Source organism: Rhagoletis zephyria, unplaced genomic scaffold (genome assembly GCF_001687245.7).
Source record: "Rhagoletis zephyria isolate East Lansing unplaced genomic scaffold, Rhagoletis_zephyria_1.1 Rzeph_scaffold_00761, whole genome shotgun sequence".
NCBI lineage: Eukaryota > Metazoa > Arthropoda > Insecta > Diptera > Tephritidae > Rhagoletis > Rhagoletis zephyria.
The window spans coordinates 12,798-37,407 of record NW_016157845.1 but is presented as its reverse complement, the minus strand read 5'-3'; the positions used below and the strand labels follow the sequence as shown (position 1 = coordinate 37,407).

The 24,610-nt window shown below is 42.0% G+C and overlaps 1 protein-coding gene across 2 annotated transcripts in view; it reads right to left on the bottom strand.

Moving 5' to 3' along the window:
- Positions 1-24,610, bottom strand: part of Cul3 (cullin 3) — a 162,836-nt gene that overhangs the window by 130,645 nt on the left and 7,581 nt on the right. For both annotated transcript variants that reach the window (XM_017614042.1, XM_017614041.1), the window contains exons 3-7: positions 2,385-2,768; positions 1,059-1,322; positions 509-1,006; positions 283-453; positions 52-222 (exon numbers count right to left, since the gene is read on the bottom strand). In XM_017614042.1, the coding sequence (XP_017469531.1) occupies positions 52-222; positions 283-453; positions 509-1,006; positions 1,059-1,322; positions 2,385-2,768 (1,488 nt within the window). The remainder of the gene's footprint in view (positions 1-51; positions 223-282; positions 454-508; positions 1,007-1,058; positions 1,323-2,384; positions 2,769-24,610) is intronic.

The following is a 24,610-nucleotide window of genomic DNA, read 5'->3' as shown; positions in this document are numbered from 1 at the left end:
GATACATTCGAATTAAAAAGAAATTGTGTAATTAATATATATGTAACACACTTGAGTTGGCCAGAATCCAGTAGTTAATATTCTCACTGTCAATTCTACACCTGATAATGATAAATTGTGTATATTTACATAATTCTTAAATTCTTCCATTATGGTATTTGACACAGACATGTCTTTGAACATTCCTTCCAATTTTGAGGTAAATTGACATCCACACTCAGTCTGCAAATTATGAAATGTAATTGAAATTAACAAATACAAATAAATTTTGCACAATAATACCTTCAATTTTGATATCATATTTTTTTCGAAGTCATCAGAAACTGATTTATTTAGCAACAATCGTTTGGCTAAATGTGTTTTATAATAGCGTTCGAAAACATCTTTTTCCAAAAGAAAACGGAAAAGAACCATCGTCTTATCCAAAATTGTTTCGATTTCTTGTTCGCTCATCTAAAATGCTTTGCTATGTAATTAACTGTGTGCAAACAGGGAAAATAACACTTACACCTTTGCCTCCTTTTTTAAGTTTATCGTCGATGAATAATGAAAGATATTCCGGGGATTTTTGGTTCAAATTTAGAAAATGTTCAAAGTCCGCCGAAATAACATTCTTAAATAATCGATCATTGTTAAAAGAATGATGCAAAAATTGATCAAAACGGTCTTTTAAGTCGAGCAAGTTCTGTACAAATGTTATTGGGTTGGTGTTGCCATTTTCTTCTTCTTTCACTAATATTCGGCCTTGTTCACGCAAATATGACGACATAGTATCAGCAATAACTTTGAGACCCTCCTCTTTAAGACGAGAAAATAGTTTATAGGTACATGCAAGATCCTCTGTTTTAGAGTTTTTTATCATATAAACAACACCGGAGTTTTCCATTTCCACAATGGAGCGCATATGCTTTTTAATGAGTTCATCTTCAACAACTTTAACGATTCGAGGTTCCGTATCCTTGTCTAGATAAAGCGTTGCGCGAGCAGATTCCTCTTGTATGCGTGCCTTAAAAACGTTCAATAGATATCCATTTCTAAAATATTATATCATAACTTACCTCAACTTTTTTGATATAAACACCTGCATTGTTTTCGTTAAGGAATTTGTGGGACTCGAATTTATAGAAGGAAGCAGATTGCGCAAGAAAAGGTTTTTCAAAATCATCCTCATAAACGGAGCGTGTATTAATTCCTAGTGACATAAGCATTTGACAGGCATTTTTAATAGCTAAATGGTTAATGGCTTCACCACTTCGCTCATCCATAACCATACCCAGCAGAGTCTCTCGCAGAGCTTTTTGAATTTCCGAATAACGCACGATCTAAGATAATTTTTTGTTTGTATTAGTTAGCATGGCAACCCTGCAAACCATATTTTCAGTGTAAAGAAATTTTAATGAATTAGTTAAGATCCCATCCAATTTTTTCCCGAATTTTCTAAAATGAAATAAAGGCGCTGGCCCAATGCACGCCTTGCTTATTTTAATTTGATAACATTTATTTGAAAACTTGTTTGGCCAAATGGCGGCAAAAAAACAAACATTAACAATTATTTTCCTGGAAAACTCAAGAATGTTAATAAAAAAATTAAATAATACAGCTCAATTTTTTATGTTTATTTTTACATGAATGCGAATTAATGTTAAAACAGAAATGAGATACTTCTAAAGATTTCGTTAAGATTTCGAGAACTTTGGTTTGCAGGGAACCTACGTTATGAGCAGGGAACGGATTTTATGGAAGTTGCCTTTTTTTCTGCTAAAGAGATAGAGTATATTCGATTAAGAATGTCCACGATTTAGCTTTCCCTGATTCCATATATACACATTTGATGTTGCCTTTTTTTGCCTTTTTTAAGATATTTGCCTTTTTTAAGATATTTGCTTTTTTTGCCTTTTCTACCTTTAAAAAAGTGATTATAGCATTTACATTTTTTTTTTTTTAAGATTAAAAAATATACACATGCCCATGCGGCTTATAGAAGCGCAGGGACCTCTTGCCAAAATCGAATGATAATGCTGCCAGGAAACTTCAAAATGCATATTGTGGTTCAATGTTACTACAACTATACAGATTAAAGAAACTCGAGAGGATAAAATAGTCAAAGATTCACAGTATAAATTTTTCATATATGAAACTAGTTCATAGTTTTTCTCTTTTTACTTGTAATATAAACATTTCTAAAAGAAATGTATTTTTTGAATGTTCTTCGTATTTTCTGTCTTTTTTCAGTGCCTTATTTTGCTTTTTTTGCAATACCTAGTGCCTTTTCTTGCCTTTTTCGCTATTTTGTTTTGCCTTTTCCAGCCTATTTCGTTATTTTCTTTTGCCTTTTTTATAGGTTTTTAGGTCCTAAAAATCCGTTCCCTGGTTATGAGCTATACCTGATCTCTGAACAGTATCAAGCCCAAATTGTAGACATTATCCACTTCCCGTTGCTGAACATAAACACGATCCATGTACATTAAGATATCGCGAATCATTACCATAGACGTTTGATGGTCATTCCACGCTTGATTTAATTTTGGAAGAAAGTTGTTGTGCAAACTTTCAAGCACTTCCTGGCGTACTTTATGCTCTAAATGTTCAGATACCACTTCTCGCAACCCATAATATAGCCGATTTCCGTGCTTGTGAAGCACCATGTTGTATGCATTCCGGTATAATTGTTCAAATGACAGTCCAGAGTTATTCTTCTTCTGTATCTCCTGTATAGCATTTTTCAAGCTTGCCCAAATGGATTCGACATATTTTTCATCCATAGAAGCCTGTAAACGATGAAAAAGTGAAGGAGAAAAATAAAAACAAAATATTAATATAGTATATTAGTAGAAAAACTAATCTAACATTAAAAGCATTTGTTTTGTACTCAGGCAGCCGAAAAGGGAATTTCCTTTGAATTTCGTACAGTTTTTGGTCTTTTGAATTTACTCCAGCGGATATGCAGCAGACAGTACCGGTACTAAGGAGGCTGGTGCTCGTCGCCCCAAAATAGTGTACCGATGACTGAAGAATGCAGCGTTGCTCAAGTTCGCAACTATTGGCTGCTGTCGAGCTCTGTATACCCAGTATTGGACGGCCACGTATGAAAAATTTACGATACCGACCGGCATTCGCTGAACTGCTAGACGAATAGTTATTGCGACTCTTCGTGAATAGTAGACTCTTAGTTGACGCGCTTGTGCTTCTCATTTATTGTCCTTGGGCATTGATTTGCCGTTTTGGCTCGATTTATGACAAAGGAGCTAAGGGCTTAAATCCAAATATATAAGCCAAAGTTTCTCCGACGTAGTTTTCAAATATTTATATAACAGACCACTAAAAAAGTATAGGATATCGAACAAAATATTTTTTAATCTAATAATGTTCAGTGCAATCTAAAATTGGATACTATTATAGTGTGTATTTCTGTGTACATATATTTCTACGATGATGTTGGCGTTTCTAGTATTAAATGCTTTATTTATTTCCTGCCTTTAAACGACGTCACTGTCTCCTGTATCTACTTTTCTCAATTATTTGTTTAGATTTTCATTGGAATTTTAACATTGTCTTTGTAGATTCTTTGGCTTAACTACGATTCACTACGATCTGTTCCATTAATTGATTTCAAAAGATATTTCTTCCTACTGTTTTTGTTTTTGTTTTGTTTGCTTTGTTCAACCCTTCTCGAATACGCTTTCCACTAGTGTTCTTCGTAATTAGTGAAATATAATGCTGGTATTATCCGATCTTTTGTCGCTGGTGCTTAGTAGAATTCGTTATTCGTTATTAGTATTTCTACCGAGCTTCTCTCTTTCGCCCTCCCTTTGTTAAATTTAAAATATGTATGTATATGTATTTAAACCGATGATGAAATTTTTTCACAATAATTTTTTTTTTCTTCTTGAAAAAATTCAAATTTTCTAGGAGACAATAGATTTCCTTTTGACACAAATAGCACAGTTATCTAATAGGAGGCATCATGATACAAAAAAGAAGGTAGTTTCAATAAACAACTTTTTGATTAAAAAGCAGATTTTTGACAATTGCTCAATTGTGAAAATATGGGAGCGGCGCTACCCAATTGTAAGTTTTTTGGTGTGGGAGACTTTATATCCTAAATTTGGGATTATAAATGAAATAGTTGTATTAATATTTACCTTTTAAAAATAATTAATATCTTATCTTAAAAACGTTTAAATTTTACATTAAATTCGATAACAACTTGTCAAATCATTATTTTAATATTAGTACAATTTTAGTGAACATATTTTAAAATTTTTTTAGTGTCCTCATGTCATCTGATTATTTCACAATGTAGTTTTCTATATCGGATACGATGATTCTGATATGATTCTGACACTGAAATTACGCATTTCGATGTGTTATTAATACATATTTGGGCAATTCACAAGGTGTCGTATTTGTCGTGTTTGTCGTGAAGTCATGATATTTCATGACAGTTGTAAAAATGTTGTTATTGTTTTGTGAAGAAAAATAACACATGACGATACAACTCTGCAACCTATGTTTATTCGGTGTTATGTGAGGTTAAGTGCTGAGATATAATAAATAATCGTAACAGGTGTTCACAACCGTCGTGTTTTAACACAACTTTTGTTAGGAAAATATAACTTCACAACACCTTGTGAATTGCCCAAGTGTCTTTGTCCATTTAACAGCAAATGGAATTTTCTTTGGGACCCATGGGCCGTAAAATTTTTCCAGCAACACATATTGTTTTCACATGAAATTTTGACACACCCAAAAGCGAAGTATAAAATAAATAGATGAAAACAAATTTTCGATCAAACGGATTTGTGTAGTTCAGGGGCGTCTTTAGTAAATGTTTTAGAGGCTGTTTTAATATATACTATCTTATTATATATTTCTTAGCTTTTCTACATTCTGAGAAGTTGAGAGAATGAAGTCTAATATTCTTTTTTGGTCAACTACTATGTTTGATTTCATTTTTTGCAATCATTAGTTCATTTCGCTTGTGGAGTCACAATGCCATACCGGCTGTACCGATTTTTTTGAAATTTCGGACACAAATTTTCCAAGAATGGTTATAGGCTAAAACAAAACCGAATATCTAAAGGAGTTGTGGAACCTCTCATACAAAGCGATTTTTTCATAGTGCATATCTCTGCAAGTATTTGTGGTAGAGTCCGGGAACTTGGTATGGATATATGTATATCAAGTCAATCTCAAGCTCATGGAAAAACGTGGGTTTATTGGAAAATGCGGCGTGCCACCGTAGAACTTGGAACAGAGGTAAATGAAATCAATCCCAAAGCTATGAAAAATTTGTATTTTTCTTTATTCTCTTCAATCTTACACTTTATGAATAATTTTATAAGTTTTAGATGTTAAGTTCAAATTTTATACATTTTAATATCGTATTATATTGTAATATTCTCAGTATCTAACGCTGAAATATAACCTGTGGTTGTTGTGTTCGACTACTTTAATAAATAAAAAAAATAAAAAAAACGGGGTATATGAAAACGATCTCGTAGCCATTGAAAAGAGCTAGCGGTATAAGCCATATAAACTAAAATTCTGGTGACGCATAGATACCTCCGGAAACATTTACCTAGAATACTGATATGAGGTATTTTTCCAATGGAAACATGTACAGGAAGATGGGCGTGACACCTTCTGGAAAGTAACATGATCACAGGGTGTATCCCTACAACGATTTTAAGCTAAACCTTGAGGGACTACATTATTCCCAAGACCCACAGGCATAAGCTGAAGTTGCGTCGCAAGTTTTACGATCGGCTTGGGTAATGTTTAACCACTTAACCCCCCTTTGTTCTCGCCACTACTGAATTCTATAAACTGTCAGCTTTCACACAATTTAAAATGTACATGTGTATTTAAAAATGTCATGAAAATTGTGTTGCTAGCTTCATGTTGCAAAAATGTTGCAAGCTTTTTCACAGCGTGAACAGAATACTACTTTGGTGGGGAAATGTTGTGGAATTTCACACTTATTTTTAACAGAAAGAAATTTTATATGCAATTTAACACCTTTTTCACGTGAAACGGGAACAAAATACCATGCTTAAGAACAAAATATTTTTAAATTGACAAAAAATAAATCAGAAAATTTGAAGGATTTTAGATGTTGGGTATGGTAGCAAAATGTCACAATCTGCTTAATTGTCAGGTTGTTAATATGGCAACGAAAAAGTGACAATGGAACTACCTTGTTTGTTGTATCATGGGAGGCATCGTATAGTTCCATAAGTACAGGTGTAAGCACATAAAGGACTTGTGGGCTGCGGCGAGCAGCCTGTCTAAATAAAATACGTGTAAACCATATGAACTGAACACAATCCACAACTCAAGCCCATGCTGTCGTTTGATTGCACGTCAAGTTGAAGCCAAACAATTTCTATTTTCTAATTTGACAGGTGTGTTTACATTTCGCATCAGTTTTAGAAAATGAAATTGTTCTTTCAGTACGAAATCTATACAAAAACTGTATTTTTGAGTGTAAATTGTATCGAGTTTTTAATTTGCTCATATATTTTCTTAGTACATGCACAATAATTTGATGGCATGAGAAAGTTTACTTGGTCATGTACATTCATTTACATATTTTACACTTTTACAAATTTGTTAACATAAATATGTATGCACACATTTTCAGGTACAATTCCTAACCATAAGCATTTTTAAGCAATTATTAATGGAAATAAAATTATAGTTTAAAAAACTAAAACCTCCCTATTATAATTGCCATTCGTACTGTCATCAGGTATGTAACTTGAGAATAGAAATCGCTGCATCTTTTCGGCGCACCAATATTACATAGTTACATCCCGAGCTAATAAAGGGAAGGTAAAAAGAAGCATCTTCTTTGAATTCGGTACTAAAACTGGGCATAGCAGTTCATTAGTAATATTAAAACTATGGCAATATTCCTAGCTATGATGCATATCAAATCTTTAAGACACCCACATATCAACAATATTTGGCCATTTATCTTAATATTATTTAAGTTTAATTATTTGTTTATAAAAGTACAGTTTATACTTTAACAAAAACCGTATAAATCCAAGGTCCAATTTTTGTGCAGCGTTAAACAAAAATCAACAAACTTTCGTAAAAATTTAGAGCTTTTTAAAATTATAACATATTTTTGAAATATTATGAGTATTCAGTTTTGTAGCCCATTCTATAGGCTTCACAGTTCTGAGAATTTAATTAATTATTCCAGACATAAAAATCTTTTGTATGAAAAATGAGCAGGAAATAATGCTACTCATACGCCGTGTACAAAAAATCCTTTCCCATTTTCATTTTACCACCCATTCCTTTCTTATTTACCCATCGATTTTCTTCATTGGTAGCTTAATTTTTTTTTTAAAAACAGGCTTTCATACAAAATAAAAAAATTTACAGAAAAATTAAAATTTTTTATTATTCCTTTGTTAAAATTTGATCAAGTGGAACCACTCTCAAATTGCAAATATCGCATTAAGTTATCCATAGAGAAAAAAATGAACTTGATTTTCAAAATCACCGAGCAATTCCACATATGAATTGGATAGTGGCATCGGGTGTACAAACAAAATGTGAAGCTGATTTCGACATTTTGTTTCAAGATTTAGTATCGAAAATTGAATGTGAAGCTGATAGCACACGTTCAAGACATTTTTAAGACTTTTTCAAAACTTACAAATGCAAAACAAAAGTCAAAACAAAAAGAGAATAAAAAAAATTTAGCGCGGTGAATTTTCAGAGTTACATGTATGTTTTTAGTATTCATCACAAAATTGTACTAAAAAGATTTGCGTAGTAGTATGGCTGACTTCCAAAACGTCATTTGCTTTACATACGTACAAAGTATAATAGCCGTCATCGATTCGGCACTTCGCTGCTTGTTATGTTTAAGTGAAAGCAACAAAGTTGGCTATCAAAGATGGACGATAGCGAGTTTGGTTGTACCTCATTGAGCTCGTTCGTTTCGTCACTCGCTAACTGTTGGCGAATCGATGACGGCTAATGTCCCATAACGCCGCACTACAAAATAGACATGGGTAACACTGCTCTGCGCGGCGCAATTGCGTTAACACTGTAGCCGGAGTTGCAGCGCCAACACCAATATATGAAAAGCCCTAGCGCCATTAACACCAAGAAACACATGAGACACACACACAATTCGCCTTAATTATTTGAAAATAAACAAGCATTTGTTTTGGCTTTTGAGTGGTGAGAACGCCAGATACTTATGTACCTTGGCAAATTTAAATCTTTTACTCAAGAATGATGAGAATATCGTGGCATTTACTACAGGCTTTCCTAAAGTGGGTGCCGCAAGCGTAAGCATGGGGTGCCGCTAGTGGCTAAGGTATACTAGTGGTGCGGGCAAATTCTTTAAAAATCTCATACACAACACAAATGGCTTGCAGCAAAGGGATATTTCGCTTGGTTTGTCAAGCCGCTTGTGTGGTGTATTTCGCTCCTAAGCGTAGTTCCCCAGTACGTTTTGTCAACGAAAAATGGGATCAGAAAATTTTCAGAAAAATAGCCGTAAACGTACCCTTTTCACAACCGTTTTCGGCACTTTTGTAGACCTAATCTACATTTCATCCACCTTTCTTCCCGTTTTCGGATTCATTTTCGAATTTTTTGCTGGATGGGCTGTTTTCGTAACAAGCGCAGCAGCTTCACGTACGTGTATATGTTACTTATTCTTTGGAACTTCACAATCATACTGTGAAAGAGCGAATCAACACGATTTTAGAGGCAGTCGAGAACGAACTTATAAAAAGTTTGAAAACTTGTGAATTTTTTAGTTTGCAACTTGAAGTACCGACGTAGTAAGACTTAATGTTCTTCTCGTGTTAGTGAGGTACCCATTCGCAATGACTTGTGGTGTGCGGCGTGCAGCCTGTCTAAATAAAATACGTGTAAACCATATGAACTGAACGCACCATATGAACTGAACGCACGCCAAGTTGAAGCCAAACAATTTCTATTTTCTAATTTGACAGGTGTGTTTACATTTCGCATCAGTTTTAGAAAATGAAATTGTTCTTTCAGTACGAAATCTATACAAAAACTGTATTTTTGAGTGTAAATTGTATCGAGTTTTTAATTTGCTCATATATTTTCTTAGTAAAGGGTGAACACACCAAAACTGCGACACTTTGGGAAGCTTATAACTTACCCAAAACGAATTCAATATTTTGAAATTCAAATACCATAAGCTGACCATGACCTTAGTTGGACGTAGAAGAAATTTCATTTGAATTTGATTCCTAGTTGAGTTAAAAATGGCAACCGAGTTAGAAACGAGACAAATCATTTTGCACGAGTTTATAAACGATCCGGCCTTAAGTACACGTAAAATTGCTAAAAAATTTAAGATTGCACTATTCGACAGTTTGCAGGGTTTTAATCGGTACAAATAAGGCCTGGCAGTTAAGAGAAAACCAGGGAGCGGGGTTAGCATGGANGAATTTTAGTTGGTGTAGTTTTCTACACTAATTCATATTTTGTTTTTCTGCTTTCAAAGATCATTTAAGGATAAGATTACACGTTAATTTTTATTTTGTCTAGTTTTTATCCGCGATTTATTCCGGTATTCTTTTTTTTTTAATATATTTTCAAAGAGGTAATGATTCGCTCGCCGCCCGCAAACACGAGCGAATGATAAAGATATTTGACAGCTCAGGCTTGTAGACACCAGCTGTGAGCCTATGTACATATGTATGCCAATATGTTGCTTTCCAGACATTTCCAGGGTCCTCTCCGTATGTTGGTACCATCATCGAGGGACTAATAAGGTGAGTGGAAAACCAATTTTATGCCTATCTATATACGTATATACACATATGTACATACATATGCGAGGGACAAACCTCTTTCGGGTTTTGTTTTGATTTCGCTAATCTTAGTACTGAGTACGTGCGTTTGTTTGCTTTTTTTTCTCATTAATCGTATGTGCGTATACAATTGCTACCTATCTATATATAAAGAAAAAGGGTGTTCACGGTTGATTCGCAATAGGGAAGTAAAATTGCTGAGTTTGGAAGTTTGAGTTGAAGGAAGTTTTTCGTTGAATTTGAATTTGTATGTTTATATTATTATTAATTCCTTTTTTTTCATGGTTGCACATAAATATTTTTATCTTTTGTTATAATAAGAGTTCTTTTGCCTTTTGACATTATAAGTTAAGAATTGGTTGAAGTTTTCATTGAATTTAGATTTGTTGGTTTATTTTAATTTTTATTTATTATAATAAGTCTCCTTTAATTAATATTTTGCGTTTATATACTATAACAATTTGAAATTCGTTTAGGTTTTTTTTGGTTTTAGCTTTTAGAGTTTTTTTATTGTTTTCCATAAAATTTGAAATCTGAGTTAACTTGAATTTATGAATTTGCTATTGTTAAATAGGGAATGCGGTTGAAGCTGTAAAATAAATTGTAAGCAAATGAACAAATATACGCCTGATTATTTCTGTTGTGATTGAAAGGTATTCGGTCAAAATGAAGTGGTGAGGTTTTCATTTTGGTGTGGGTGTTACACTAGGGCTTAAGAGGGGACGTGAGGGCGTTGACTAGGGAATGGACTGAGACAGAACTGATCGACGAATAGACAGACGTACTATGTCAGGCTAAGGGGGCGTTGCAGCAACATTAGGAGTCGGAGCAACGCCCATGGCTGCGTAAGCGAAATGCGCAAAGTGGGTGGGACGACTCCACCTGACAGGACGGGCCTTCTCTTCAGCTTTACTTCTCCTTCTTCTAATTTTTGTTAGTATTGCTGGTACTGATGCTCAGGCATGACAATTTTGTTTACGTAGGGTAGGTAAGGTGGGCGAAAATAACCCCCCAACCGGCGAGCTAGCTGGGCTTTGCCACCATGCCTGCGTACCGCCTCACCTTTGCCAACTGACACCCGCGTAACCATGAGTGTACAATATAGGGTTCCTAGCGCTGATGTAAACAGTCTCGCTAAGTTAAATGTTCTCTGTAGTCGTCAGAAGGGCCTTAACATAGTGCACTTCAACGCTCGTAGCTTGAATACTGATAAGATGGACTATGTTAGGAATGTGTTTGAATGTTCGTCAATTGATGTTATTTGTGTATCTGAGACGTGGTTTGATGCGTGGCTTAGTGACTCCTCTGTTGACATAGGAAATTACAGTCTTCTACGTAACGATAGGGTCGGCAAGAGAGGTGGTGGAGTTGCTATTTATTGTAGAAGCCATTTACGGATGAAAAATTTAACAATGTCCTCAAGCCATGGCACTGAATTCCTTGTTGTAGAAATATCAGGTAAAAATTTTAAAGCACTTGTTTCTTGTGTCTATAATCCGCATAAATCTGTTAGTCTTAGTCCGTTTTTTGATGTCATGTCTGCGTATCTTGTTGATTATAATCATATCATTGTTTGTGGAGACTTTAATGTGAATACTCTTGTGCGTGACTGTTACAGTAAAAATTTCGTAGACAATGTTGCATGCGCGGGGCTCTCGATGGTAAACATGGTGATACCAACAAGATATGCGGTAAATTGTAGCCCAAGCCTGCTTGACTATTTTATTGTTTCCGACTAGACCAGTGTTTTAAAATTTGACCAAATTACGTTTTTATCTGACCATGATCTAATTTTTTGTTGCTTGGACATTAATGTTGAGCGGAGTCGTGACGATCAGACATTTTCATATAGGGACTTCCGGAGTATTAATTTAGATGCCCTTTCTCGGACCTTGGCAGAATAGACTGGGCTGAATGCTGGCATTGTCAATCAGTTGACGCCAAACTTAACTTCCTTGTTAGTACTCTTAGAGATGCTTTCGACAAACATGTGCCTGTTCGCACTGTCCCTGTTGGATGTTCGTCTTGCCCGTGGTATAATAGAAAGGTTCAGTCGGCCATCAAATTGCGAAACAAGCTCCATTAACGTTGGAAGAAAAATCCCACCTTATCGAACTGGGATGCATTTAGGTCGGCTAGGAATATTTCAACCTCCGTTACAAGGTGCGCAAAGCGCGCTTACTACGCAAATAAACTAGATTCCAATCTACCACCGGGAGTTTTGTGGCGCAATATCAGTAGTCTTAGGGTACGTAGTAAGGGGAATGTGCGATGCACTCTATCACCTGACGACGTCAATGATGCCTTTCTTGGGTCTTGTGTGTCTAATGTAGTAGCCCCCACTTTTGTTCCATGTAGTTGCTTGTGTTTCGAAAGTTCGTCTTTTGAGTTCTCTACAGTAACCGAATATGACGTGAGTAGATGTGTTCTTGGTATAAGGTCTAATGCTGTAGGAGAAGATGGTCTTCCAATAAAGTTTATAAAAGGTACACTACCCTTTATCCTTGGAACTCTCACTCACATCATAAATCATGGTGTAACAACCTCTCGTTTTCCACATTTGTAGAAAATTGGTTCTATGTTACCTGTCGCTAAAAAGAGTGCTGCAAATTGTCCAAATGATTTTCGTCCAATCGGTATTTTGTCTGCTTTGTCCAAAGTCTTTGAGACCCTTATGGCTGAACAAATTTCGATACATATTGAAACACATAATCTCCTCTCTCCACTTCAATCAGGTTTTCGAAGAAGCCATAGCTGCAACACTGTCATATTATTCTAGATGACATTCGGGGACCCTTCGATAAAAATCACTTAACCTTGCTCTGTTTACTAGACTTTTCTAAAGCCTTTGACTCGGTTAATTACGCGCTACTATGCACTAAACTTGAAAGATACTTTGGATTTGGGAGAAGTTCTCTGCAACTTATGAGTAGCTATTTGCTTTGCAGGCTCCAACGTGTACGAATTGGTTCTGAGCTCTCTCAGCTAAAGGGGGTGCCTGCTGGTTTGCCTCAGGGATCTATACTTGGCCCACTTCGGTTTAGCCTATTTCTAAATGACATTTTTCAGGTATGCCTAAAAGCTAATCTCCATGCCTATGCTGACGATATTCAACTATACTTATCGGCTCCTCTGGTGCAAGCAGATCGATTGTGCGGCGATATTAATGCTGAGCTGTCCGCTATTTCCAATTGGATTCCATAGATTTCAGCTTTTTATCGCCGCTGATCATCGCTAACAAACCTCTAAAAATCGTCAGCAAGGTAAAAAATTTAGGGTTTATACTAAACTCTAACCTGACTTGTACAGACCATATTAATGCAATGGTTGGGAAGGTTTATGCTACCTTAAGAAATTTAAAAGTGTCTGGATTTTATACTCCACTGAGTACAAGGCGTCAGCTTTCCCTACAAATAATAATGCCGCAAATCACATACGCTGAGGTAGTTTACAGCAAGCTTGATAGCAACTCGACGCGCAAGGTTGATATTTTGTTTAATAATGTAACCCGTTATGTGTATGGTCTCACAAGGTTCGAGCATATATCGCCGTGGATGTGTAGCCTCTTGGGTTGTGAAACATCAGAATATTTGAAAGCCCGAAACTGTGTTTTTCTATATAGACTGATTGCTATGGAATCTCCAGGTTATCTTTTTAATAAGTTAGTATTTACTAGGTCTGCACGGGTAACAGATCTAATTGTCCCTCACTTTAGTACGTTAGCATCAAAGAGACTGTTCTTCGTCAGCGCTATACGTTTGTGGAACTCTATCCCTGATGGTTTAAGAAGTAGTCTAAGCAGAAGCAACTTTAAGCAATCTATTTACGCACATTTTAAGAAATATTGTTTTGAATGGACTGGCCATCTATCTTTACCTATCAATCTTTATCAACATTCTTAATTTATTTTCTATCTTTGTATGTTTTTATTTCTGATCGTATTCCTTAGTACTCTTAATCTTTATTGTTTAGGGATTATAATTATAATGTTAGTTTATTTGTTTGTCCTTGTTTTTATTCTTAAGTTTGCAAATGTATATACGTATCAGGGCATTGCTATCCGGTCAGGCGATGTTGAGCTCGAAATATTTAACATATACACCCCTGTCACCTGGTGCCCGGCAGGATATCACCCTGATATAGGTGCGCTCCTCAGAGGTGAAAACCGTATGGTAGTAGGTGACTTTAATGCGCACCACGATATTTGGCACTCAAACGATCGTAGGGGAACAGACTTGGCTGAGCAGATAGACGATTCGACATTCTGCACAATGAACGACGACGCACCCACCAGGATTATGGGTAACTGCAGTAGCTCGCCAGACATCACCATAGTCAGCGCTGGTCTGATAAGCAGCATAAGATGGCGACCTATGCTGACTTTAGCATCAGACCACCTACCCATAGTCATCTCGATAGATAAACAAACCGACTTTGCCTCCGCCAAACACCGGACCTATATCAACTTTTCTAAAGCTGATTGGAAAGGTTACGCGGAGTTTACCGAAAACACCTTCACAGCGCTCCCCACACCAACTGACGTCCATCTCGGTGAACGTAAGTTCCGCAGGGCTACCACTGCTGCTGCAGCTCGCTTCATACCGGCAGGATGTATAACGGACCTACGTCCAAACTTCCCTGCCGAAGCGGCTGTTCTAGCCGATGAGCGTGATAGCCTTCGTCAGGCCGATCCCGGAGATCCCCGTATCAGGGATCTCAACGCGGAGATTCGGCAACTAGTAAACGTACATAAGCGGAAGAAGTGGGAGGAGCATCTGAAGACCTGTAATTTCACCTCTGGTGTGAGCAAGCTTTGTTCAACCGTGAGGTCGCTGTCCAATCCGACGAAGCACGACGACAGAGTCGAAATTTCCTTCGGCGACCATGCTTCGTTGGACCCGGAGCGATGCGCGAGCTATTTTAGCCGGCAGTTCATACTGCATCCTCCGGTGGACAAAGACAAGCGTCGAGTGACCAGAAGGCTGCACAAACTGCCAACAACCTGTGCCCCCCTTGCTTTCACTTGCGGTGAAGTTCAGGTGGCCATCGGGAAGGCGAAAGCCTCCAAAGCCATGGGTCCCGACGGAATATGCATGCTGATGCTGAAAAATTTGGGTCCTGCGGGGGTAGCGTACCTAACGGAGGTCCTCAACTTGTCAATGGCCACTCTCATCATCCCAGACATCTGGAAGGTGGGGAGAGTGGTCCCACTGCTCAAACCGGGGAAACCTGCAAACAAAGGAGATTCGTATCGTCCGATTACACTCCTTTCCCCGGTAGCGAAGACACTCGAGGCCTTGCTACTCCCGTACTTCACAAACCACCTGACCCCAGCGAAGCATCAGCATGGTTTCCGTAAAGTGCACAGTACAACAACAGCACTTAACGCCATAAACACTCAGATAACTCGTGGCCTTAACCGTAACCGTCCCTGTGAGAGAACGATTCTAGTAGCGTTGGACTTGTCAAAGGCGTTTGACACCGTCTGCCATTCCACGCTACTAGAAGATATAGAGGCCTCCTCTCTCCCACAGAGGCTCAAACGGTGGTCGGCAAATTATCTGAGTGGTCGACATTCGTCGGTAATGTTTAGAGACAAAACGAGTAAGCAGCGAAAAATAAAACAGGGGGTTCCTCAGGGTGGTGTCCTTTCCCCGCTACTGTTTAACTTTTATATTTCAAAGCTCCCTCAACCACCAGAGGGAGTCTCGATTGTCTCCTACGCCGACGATTGCTCGATCATGGCGACTGGGAATGGAATTGATGACCTGTGTTCGAAAGTAAACGGCTATCTCTCCGAACTTTCTCGCTTCTTCACTGCAAAGTGTCTAGCCCTCTCCCCTACGAAATCCTCCGCGACCCTGTTCACAACCTGGACGAAGGAGGTCAGGCTACCGCTGGGGATTCACGTCGATGACACACCAATTCCGACGGTGAATAACCCCAAAATACTCGGAGTAACATTCGACAGCCTGCTCTCCTTCTCTGCGCACTCAACCGCTATTGTCAATAAAGTACAGAGCCGCAACAAGGTCCTCAAGTCGCTAGCCGGCAGTACTTGGGGCAAAGACAAAGAAACGTTGCTGGCAACATACAAGGCAATAGGCCGGCCGGTTTTGAACTACGCAGCGCCAGTGTGGTCGCCGGGGACTAGTAGGAGGCAGTGGACGAAGCTACAGACTGCACAGAACACCGCACTCAGGACAGTGACAGGATGCCTCCTCGCCCGAACACCATCTTCACGGCGAGGCGCAAATGCTCCCCGTAAAGGAGCACAATATAATGCTCTGCAAGCAGTTCCTGATCGGGAGCCACAGAAGTGGCCACCCAAGCAGACAGCTGCTTGCAGAGGAGCCCTCGCCTAGGCACGTCAGGAGGCATCTATATGAACTGACGGACGAAGTCCAGAGGTTCATTAAGCAACCTCTGGACCCGACAGCGTACAGACAGGCCCTGAACGGCATTCACAGGGACTCAGTCTCGAGTTATGTAGACTCTAGACCTGTGAATGCCGTTCTAGGCATACCACCCCCGGACATAGACGAGACGGAGCTTCATCTGCCTCGGGAGACACGCACAACACTCGCACAACTTCGCTCCGGCTACTGCAGCAGGTTGAACTCCTACTTGAGTAGGTTGAATGAGGATGTGCCGAATGAGTGTCCGGCATGCGGAGAGACCCCACATGACTCGAAACATCTCTTCGCATGCCCGGAAAACCCGACAACCCTAACGGCCTTGTCCCTGTGGACCAACCCCACAGAAGCTGCACGCTTCCTAGGGTTGCCGTTAGTGGAACTTGACGACAACGACTGAGATACCAACCGTCCTGGGCGGGGTTGTTGTAGCCGCTACAACAACAACAACAACAACAACGACATACAGACGAGCCATCAACGACATTCATAGAGAGTCAGTTACCACCTAACTCGACTCTCGACCTATGAATGCCGTAATAGGAGCCCAATCACCACCTGTAGAAGATACGGAGCTTCAACTGCCAAGAGAGACCCGCGTTACCCTGGCTCAATTATGGTCTGGATACTGTAGCCGCCTCAACAGCTACCTGTCCAGACTCGACTCCAATATCCCCAATGAGTGCCTGGCATGTGGAGAATCTCCACCCGACACCAACCACCTCTTTCTCGTTTCCTGGGCCTCCCGTTAGTTGAGCAACAACAACAGGATGTGCCCAACCAATGCCCGGCATACGCAGAGTTGCCGCAATACTAATGACACCTCTTCGCATGCCCCAAGAACTCCTCCCAGCTAACGCCCCTGCCCCTATGGACAGATCCTGTTGAAATTGAGCACTTCCTGGGCCTCTCCTTAGCTGAAATAGACGACAACTTTGATGAATGAGCCGATCCAAGCGGGGTTTAGTAGCCGCTACAACAACAAGATTTACTTTAAAATTAAGTAAACCGATGATTTAAAAAAATAAACCTTATCTCGCCTTTTTAAGCGCACACAAAATATATTGCAACTTATTTATCTCTTGTTTAATAACAAAAAAAAAATGCAAATTTTCATAACATAATTGGAGCCGCAGTTCAGTTTCTGTGCACAGTCATTCTTATGTAGCAAATATACATGAACTTCAATAATATACTAATGGGTCGTATGAATAAAAACTAAGCTAGCTTATTTTTATTCATACTGCTAACAGGGATCGTCACTTAAATACAACAATTTGTTTGCGTTCTCTGACCGCTGGTGGATGGGTCGGGAAGGTAATTTTTAGCAACTGCTTTAAGTTGTTGTTGTTGTTGTAACGGCCACAACTTTAGGGAGGTAGTATTTCAATAATGAAAAATATCAGCACCTCTAAGAACTGTCTTTTATTTGTACATACATATGTACATATCGTCACCTGAACTTGCAAAAGACGTAACAAACATCGTCACTGAAATACAAAAAGTCGTAACTAATAAAAAATTCAAAATTCACTTTTGATTGATATGTCCATCATATATTATCGAATTACAACTCTCACATCATTTTATGAAAAAATAAATAAATTATTAGTCACGACTTCTTACATTTCAGTAACGATGTTGTTACGTCTTTTTTCATTTCAGGTGACGATATATTCATTAATTAAAATTTCAAATTCTGAGGTTCTCAGATGACAGTTGGCAGATTTCAATAAAAGGTATTTAAAACAGATTGGCAATAAATGTATGTAAGAATACTTACAGATGTTTGAATTATAATACGCGTTAAAAAAAAATCTAGATAGCGAAAAGATTCGGCTTCGGCAAAAACTTTATGAAAATATTGCCGATTAGCCGGCATACCGAAGCCGAACGTTCGGTCGTGGACATTAGCCGAAAGAGGATGGACGCCGCTTTATGAAAAGTGGTAATAAGGGTATTTAAAAAGTTGTTTAGCTTTTAGACACCTTTCCTTCCGCCGTTTAAAACCGTTTCATTTTTCAAAACCGAAACCGAAACCGTAACAGTTATCTAGACCTGAAAAGGAACGATACCGAAATCGTTTCAATCACGGGTTTCAATCGGTTTCCAGAAGTTTATAAAAATAATAAATAAGAATTGCTTTGAAATAAATTATTTATTTAACCAAAATCAGCAATTTTTTGCTCAAATTCTTGTCAAGTAGGAAATAAGTATGGCAAGGTAACTTTTCGCAAAAAGCTACTAAAATGGTGCCTAAAAAATTAAATCTCCAATCTGGTATCGGTTATTTGGATGAAGTCATTTTGATTTTCATTTTCACATGTATAGTTGTAAAGGGCACAGAAATGAAGGGGATTCATAACTAAACAAAAAAACAACAACCAAAAACCCAAAACCCAAAAAAAAAACAAAATTTGACAACAACAGCCACAACAACAGCAAGAACAGTAACAATAACACCCGCGGCTTCAAATGCGGTGGGCGCAACAGGAACACGCACAACAGAGGCACTGGAGACGCCAAGAGACGTTCCCACGACAGTCGGATCTACGTAACCGGAACGACCCAGATTTATATCTGGCCAAGGACTGTCACTCCAGCAACACTGCCCAAAAACCCTTTGGGGAACTTGTATGCTGCTACAACAACAACAACAACCAAGAGACAGCAGCGCGCGAGAAAGCCCAAGAAGTGCGGGGCGGAAAGGCAGTTTCCTAGACCAGCTAACCGCCGAGGAGGCATCGCTGTTCATCGAACATGCAAGGGACGATGACCAGCCAGGAACCAGTGCAGATGCGCTACGTCGCATGGGCCAGAGCAAAACAGGTAGTTTTAATAACAGAAATTTGACAGGAAATCACAATTTACCTGCCGAACTAGATCGGCCGCAACACCGGTCCGGCAGTTCTCTTTGCAGGTACAGAGAGACAGCAGCCACCGCACCGATGGTAGTCACCGCTCCAAGAACCGGTATCGCTCGGGTAGTCGGCGTCGCTCTACGAGTCGACACCGCTCAAAGAGCCGGCAGCGCTCCAAGAGCCGGTGCCGCTCCGAAAGCGGTCACCGGGCGGAGAAGGAGAGACTCCATAGGTCGCACAGCAGTAGCGCCTCAGCAGCGTCCGACGACTCCGGGTGGCAGAAGCAGAAGAGTAGGAAACACCGCAGGGCCAAGTCTCCTCCGATGCCGCGGCCAGGTCAACCGGGGTCACTAGACGATCGGCTTCGCGAGGGCTTAAGCGGTTCCGGGGTGAAATGGTACCTTCGGTACCTCGGGCAAGGCAAGCCCTCAGTTGAAGCCAGAGCTATGGCAGAGGTCAGAATGGAGATAGAGAATGAGGGACGTTAGAGACACAGAAAAGGCGACAAACCCGCACCCGCCGATAGGTGGAAGAGCGGGCCCAACAAACAGGCACACTTACCCGCACCTGCTGAAAAGCAGAAGAGCGGGCCACAGCGACAACAGCAGCACAGACCCGCGCCCGCTGAAAAGCGGAGAAGCGAGGAACCAACAGGCTCCAACAAAAGAGGTAGCAACCAGGTCACTCCGCCAGAGACACCGGGCACCAAACGGCAGCGGGAGCAGCCACCCCCTCCGAACTCATGGTCTAGGAGCCTGGGCGGGCCGATCGAGCAGGGACAGGCGCAGGGGGGTTCCACTCAGCAGCCCAGCTATTCGGAAGCCCTCAAAGGCATTCGGGTAGCTGTGCTGCCTTGTGAGTACCCAGCTGCTGCCCTGAGCTCGGAAGACCTAACCAGACTCCAGGATGCCATTATGGANCCAGCAAGGAACTGCTTGCAGAGCATTATGTTATGCTCCTTTACTGGGAGCATCTGGGCCTCGTCATGAAGGTGGTGTTGAGGCGTCATCAGGAGGCATCTTGTCGCAGTTCGTAATGCGGTGTTTTGGCAGGTCTGTNCAACAGGCTCCAACAAAAGAGGTAGCAACCAGGTCACTCCGCCAGAGACACCGGGCACTAAACGGCAGCGGGAGCAGCCACCCCCTCCGAACTCATGGCGAACGAGCCCGGCCGGGCCGATCGAGCAAGGACAGGCGCAGGGGGGTGCCACTCAAAGGCATTCGGGTAGCGGTGCTGCCTTGTGAGTACCCTGCTGCTGCCCTGAGCTCGGAAGACCTAACCAGACTCCAGGATGCCATCATGGAAGAGGTTTTCAAATGATGGTTGTTGTTGTTGTTGTAGCGGCTACTAAGCCCCGTTCGGGGCGGTTCATCCATAAACGTTGTCGTCTATTTCAGCTAGGGGGAGGCCCAGGAAGTGTGCTACTTCCAAAGGGGCTGTCCATAGGGACAGGGGCGTTAGCTGAGTGGGGTTCTCAGGGCATGTGAAGAGGTGCCGGGAGTCATGTGGCGACTCTCCACATGCCGGGCATTGGTTGGGCACATCCTCGTTGATTCTGCTCAGGTAGCTGTTGAGCCTGCTGCAATAGCCAGAGCGAAGTTGGGCTATTGTAGTGCGGGTCTCGCGAGGCAGACAAAGTTCTGTCCCGTCCACGTCCGGTGGTTGTGTGCCTAGAACGGCATTCACAGGACGGGAGTCTACATAACTTGAGACTGATTCCCTGTGAATGCCGTTCAGGGCCTGTCGGTAGGTTGACGGGTCCAGAGGTTGTTTGATATACCTCTGGACTTCGTCTGTCAGTTCGTAAAGATGCCTCCTGACGTGCCGTAGCGATGGCTCTTCCGCGAGCAGTTGTCCGCTGGCATGGCCACGTCTGAGGCTCCCAGCAAGGAACTGCTTGCAGAGCATTATGTTATGCTCCTTTACTGGGAGCATCTGGGCCTCGTCATGAAGGTGGTGTTGAGGCGTCATCAGGAGGCATCTTGTCGCAGTTCGTAATGCGGTGTTTTGGCAGGTCTGTAGCTTCATCCACTGCGTCCTGCTAGTCCCGGCGACCATACGGGCGCTGCGTAGTTTAGAACCGGCCGGCCATTTGCCTTGTATGTTGCCAACAACGTTACTTTACCTTTGCCCCAAGTGCTGCCGGCCAGCGACTTGAGGACATTGTTGCGGCTCTGTACTTTGTTGACAATTGCGGTTGTATGCGCCGAGAAGGCGAGCAGACTGTCGAAGGTAACTCCGAGGATTTTCGGGTTATTCACCGTCGGTATTGTTACGCCATCGATGTGAATACCCAGTGGCAGTCTGACCTCCTTCGTCCAGGTGGTGAAAAGGGTTGCCGAGGATTTCGCAGGGGATAGGGCAAGGCTCCTTGCAGTGAAGAAGCGAGAAAGTTCGGAGAGCACAAATCATAAATTCCATTCCCAGACGCCATGATCGAACAATCGTCAGCATACGAGACTATATTAACACCCTCTGGTGGCTGAGGAAGCTTTGAGATGTAATAATTAAACAGTAGCGGGGACAGGACACCACCCTCTGGTACCCCCTGTTTAATTTTACGTGGCTTGCTAGTTTTGTCTCTGAAAATTACTGACGAGTGTCGACCACTCAGGTAATTCGCCCACCACCGTTTGAGTCCCTGTGGGAGTGAGGAGGCCTCTATATCTTCTAGTAGCGTTGAATGACTGACAGTGTCGAACTCCTTGGACAGGTCCAACGCTACTAGAATAGTTCTCTCACAGGGGCGGCTTCGGTTTACGCCACGAGTTATCTGAGTGTTTATGGCATTAAGTGCTGTTGTTGTACTATGCACTTTACGGAACCCATGTTGGTGCTTCGCTGGGGTCAGGTGGTCGTAAAGTACGGGAGCAGCAGGGCCTCGAGTGTTTTCGCTACCGGGTAAAGGAGAGTTATCGGGCGATAAGACTCTCCTTTGTTGGCTGGTTTCCCCGGTTTGAGCAGTTGGACCACTCTCCCCATTTTCCAGATGTCTGGAATGACGAGTGTGGCCATAGACAGGTTGAGGACCACCGTTAGGTACGCTACTCCCGCAGGACCCAAATTTTTCAGCATCAACAGGCATATTCCGTCGGGTCCAATGGCTTTGGGGATTTCGCCTTCCCGATGGCTACCCTTACCTCACCGCTGGTGAAAACAAGATACGCACTAGGTTTTGGCATTTTGTGCAGCCTTCTTGTCACTCGACTTTGGGCTTTATCCACCGGAGGATGCAGAATGAACTGCCGACGAAGCGTGGTCATCAAAGTTTATTTCGACTCTGTCGTCACGCTTCGTCGGGTTGGACAACATCCTCACGGCTGACCAAAGCTTGCTCACACCAGAGGCGAAGTTGCAGGTCTTCAGATGCTCTTCCCATTTCTTCCGGTTATGTACGTTCACAAGTTGCCGAATCTCCGAAATGAGATCCCTAATACGGGGATTTCCGGGATCGGTCTGACGAAGGTTGTCGCGCTCATCAGCTAGAACAGCCGCTTCGGCAGGAAAATTCGGACGTGGATCCTTAATACATCCTGCTGGGATGAAGCGAGCTGTAACAGCGGTGAAAACCCTGCGGAACTTACGTTCATGAACGTCGGTTGGTATGGGTAGTGCAGTGAAGGCGCCCTCAGTAACATCCGTGAAACCTTTCCAGTCAGCTTTGGAAAAGATGACATAAGTCCGGTCATCCACGGAAGTAAAGTCGGCAGGTTTATCAATCGAGGTGACTATGGCCAGATGGTCTGATGCTAGAGTCAGCATAGGTCGCCATGATACGCTGTTTATCAGACCAGCGCTGTCAATTGTTAGATCTGGCGAGCTGCAGCAGCTGCCCATAATCCTGGTGGGTGCGTCGTCGTTCATTGTGCAGAATGTCGAATCGTCTATCTGCTCAGCCAGATGTATTCCCCTACGATCATTTGACAGGCTTGAGTGCAAAGATCGTGGTGCGCGTTAAAGTCACCAACTACCATTCGGTTTTCACCTCTGAGTAGCGCACCTATTTCAGAGTGATATCCTGGCGGGCAGCTGGTGACAGGGGGTATGTATACGTTAAATATTTCGAGCTTANGTCACCAACTACCATTCGGTTTTCACCTCTGAGTAGCGCACCTATTTCAGAGTGATATCCTGGCGGGCAGCTGGTGACAGGGGGTATGTATACGTTAAATATTTCGAGCTTAGCATCGCCTGACCGGATAGCAATACCCTGACATTCTAGGATGGTATCCCTGCGGTCGATGTCTGCTTCAATAAGACTATACTGCACGGTGTGGTGCATGATGAACGCTAAACCTCCACCATTATCTCGCTAGCGATCTCGACGGTGCACGTTGTATCCGGCGCAATTCAACAGGGTTGAATTGCCGTGCAATTTCGTCTCTTGGACCGCAGCTATTAATATTCCATGCCTTCCCATAAAGACAGTTATCTCCTCGATGTTTCTCTGGAGTCCGTTACAGTTAAATTGTAGCACCTTTGTGTGCCTTGTGAGACCGATTGTGATGTGTGGTGTTAAAGAGTTGTGTTGCCTGCCGGCCCCCTGCTGTACGTGCTGCAAAAGGGGGTGGTGCCTTGTGGTGGTGGTTGGCGGCGTCGCGGAGGAGGGATGCGACAAGGCAGCACAGCAGGGGCCCACATAGTCACTGTTGTTGTTGTTGTTGTAGCGGCTACAACAACCCCGCCCAGGACGGTTGCTATCTCAGTCGTTGTCGTCAAGTTCCACTAACGGCAACCCTAGGAAGCGTGCAGCTTCTGTGGGGTTTGTCCACAGGGACAAGGCCGTTAGGGTTGTCGGGTTCTCCGGGCATGCGAAGAGATGTTTCGAGTCTTGTGGGGTCTCTCCGCATGCCGGACACTCATTCGGCGCATCCTCATTCAATCTACTCAGGTAGGAGTTTAACCTGCTGCAGTAGCCGGAGCGAAGTTGTGCAAGTGTCGTTCGCGTCTCCCGAGGCAGATGAAGCTCCGTCTCGTCTGTGTCCGGGGGTGGTATGCCTAGAACGGCATTCACAGGTCTAGAGTCTACATAACTCGATACTGAGTCCCTGTGAATGCCGGTTAGGGCCTGTCGCTAAGCTGCCGGGTCCAGAGGTTGCTTAATGAACCTCTGGACTTCGTCCGTCAGTTCATATAGATGCCTCCTGACGTGCCTAGGCGAGGGCTCCTCTGCAAGCAGCTGTCTGCTTGGGTGGCCACTTCTGTGGCTCCCGATCAGGAACTGCTTGCAGAGCATTATATTGTGCTCCTTTACAGGGAGCATTAGCGCCTCGCCGTGTAGGTGGTGTTCAGGCGAAATTAGGAGGCATCCTGTCGCTGTCCTGAGTGCGGTGTTCTGTAGTCTGTAGCTTCGTCCACTGCGTCCTACTACTCCCTGGCGACCACACTGGCGCTGCGTAGTTCAAAACCGGCCGGCCTATTGCCTTGTATGTTGCCAGCAACGTTTCTTTGTCTTTGCCCCAAGTACTGCCGGCTAGCGACTTGAGGACCTTGTTGCGGCTCT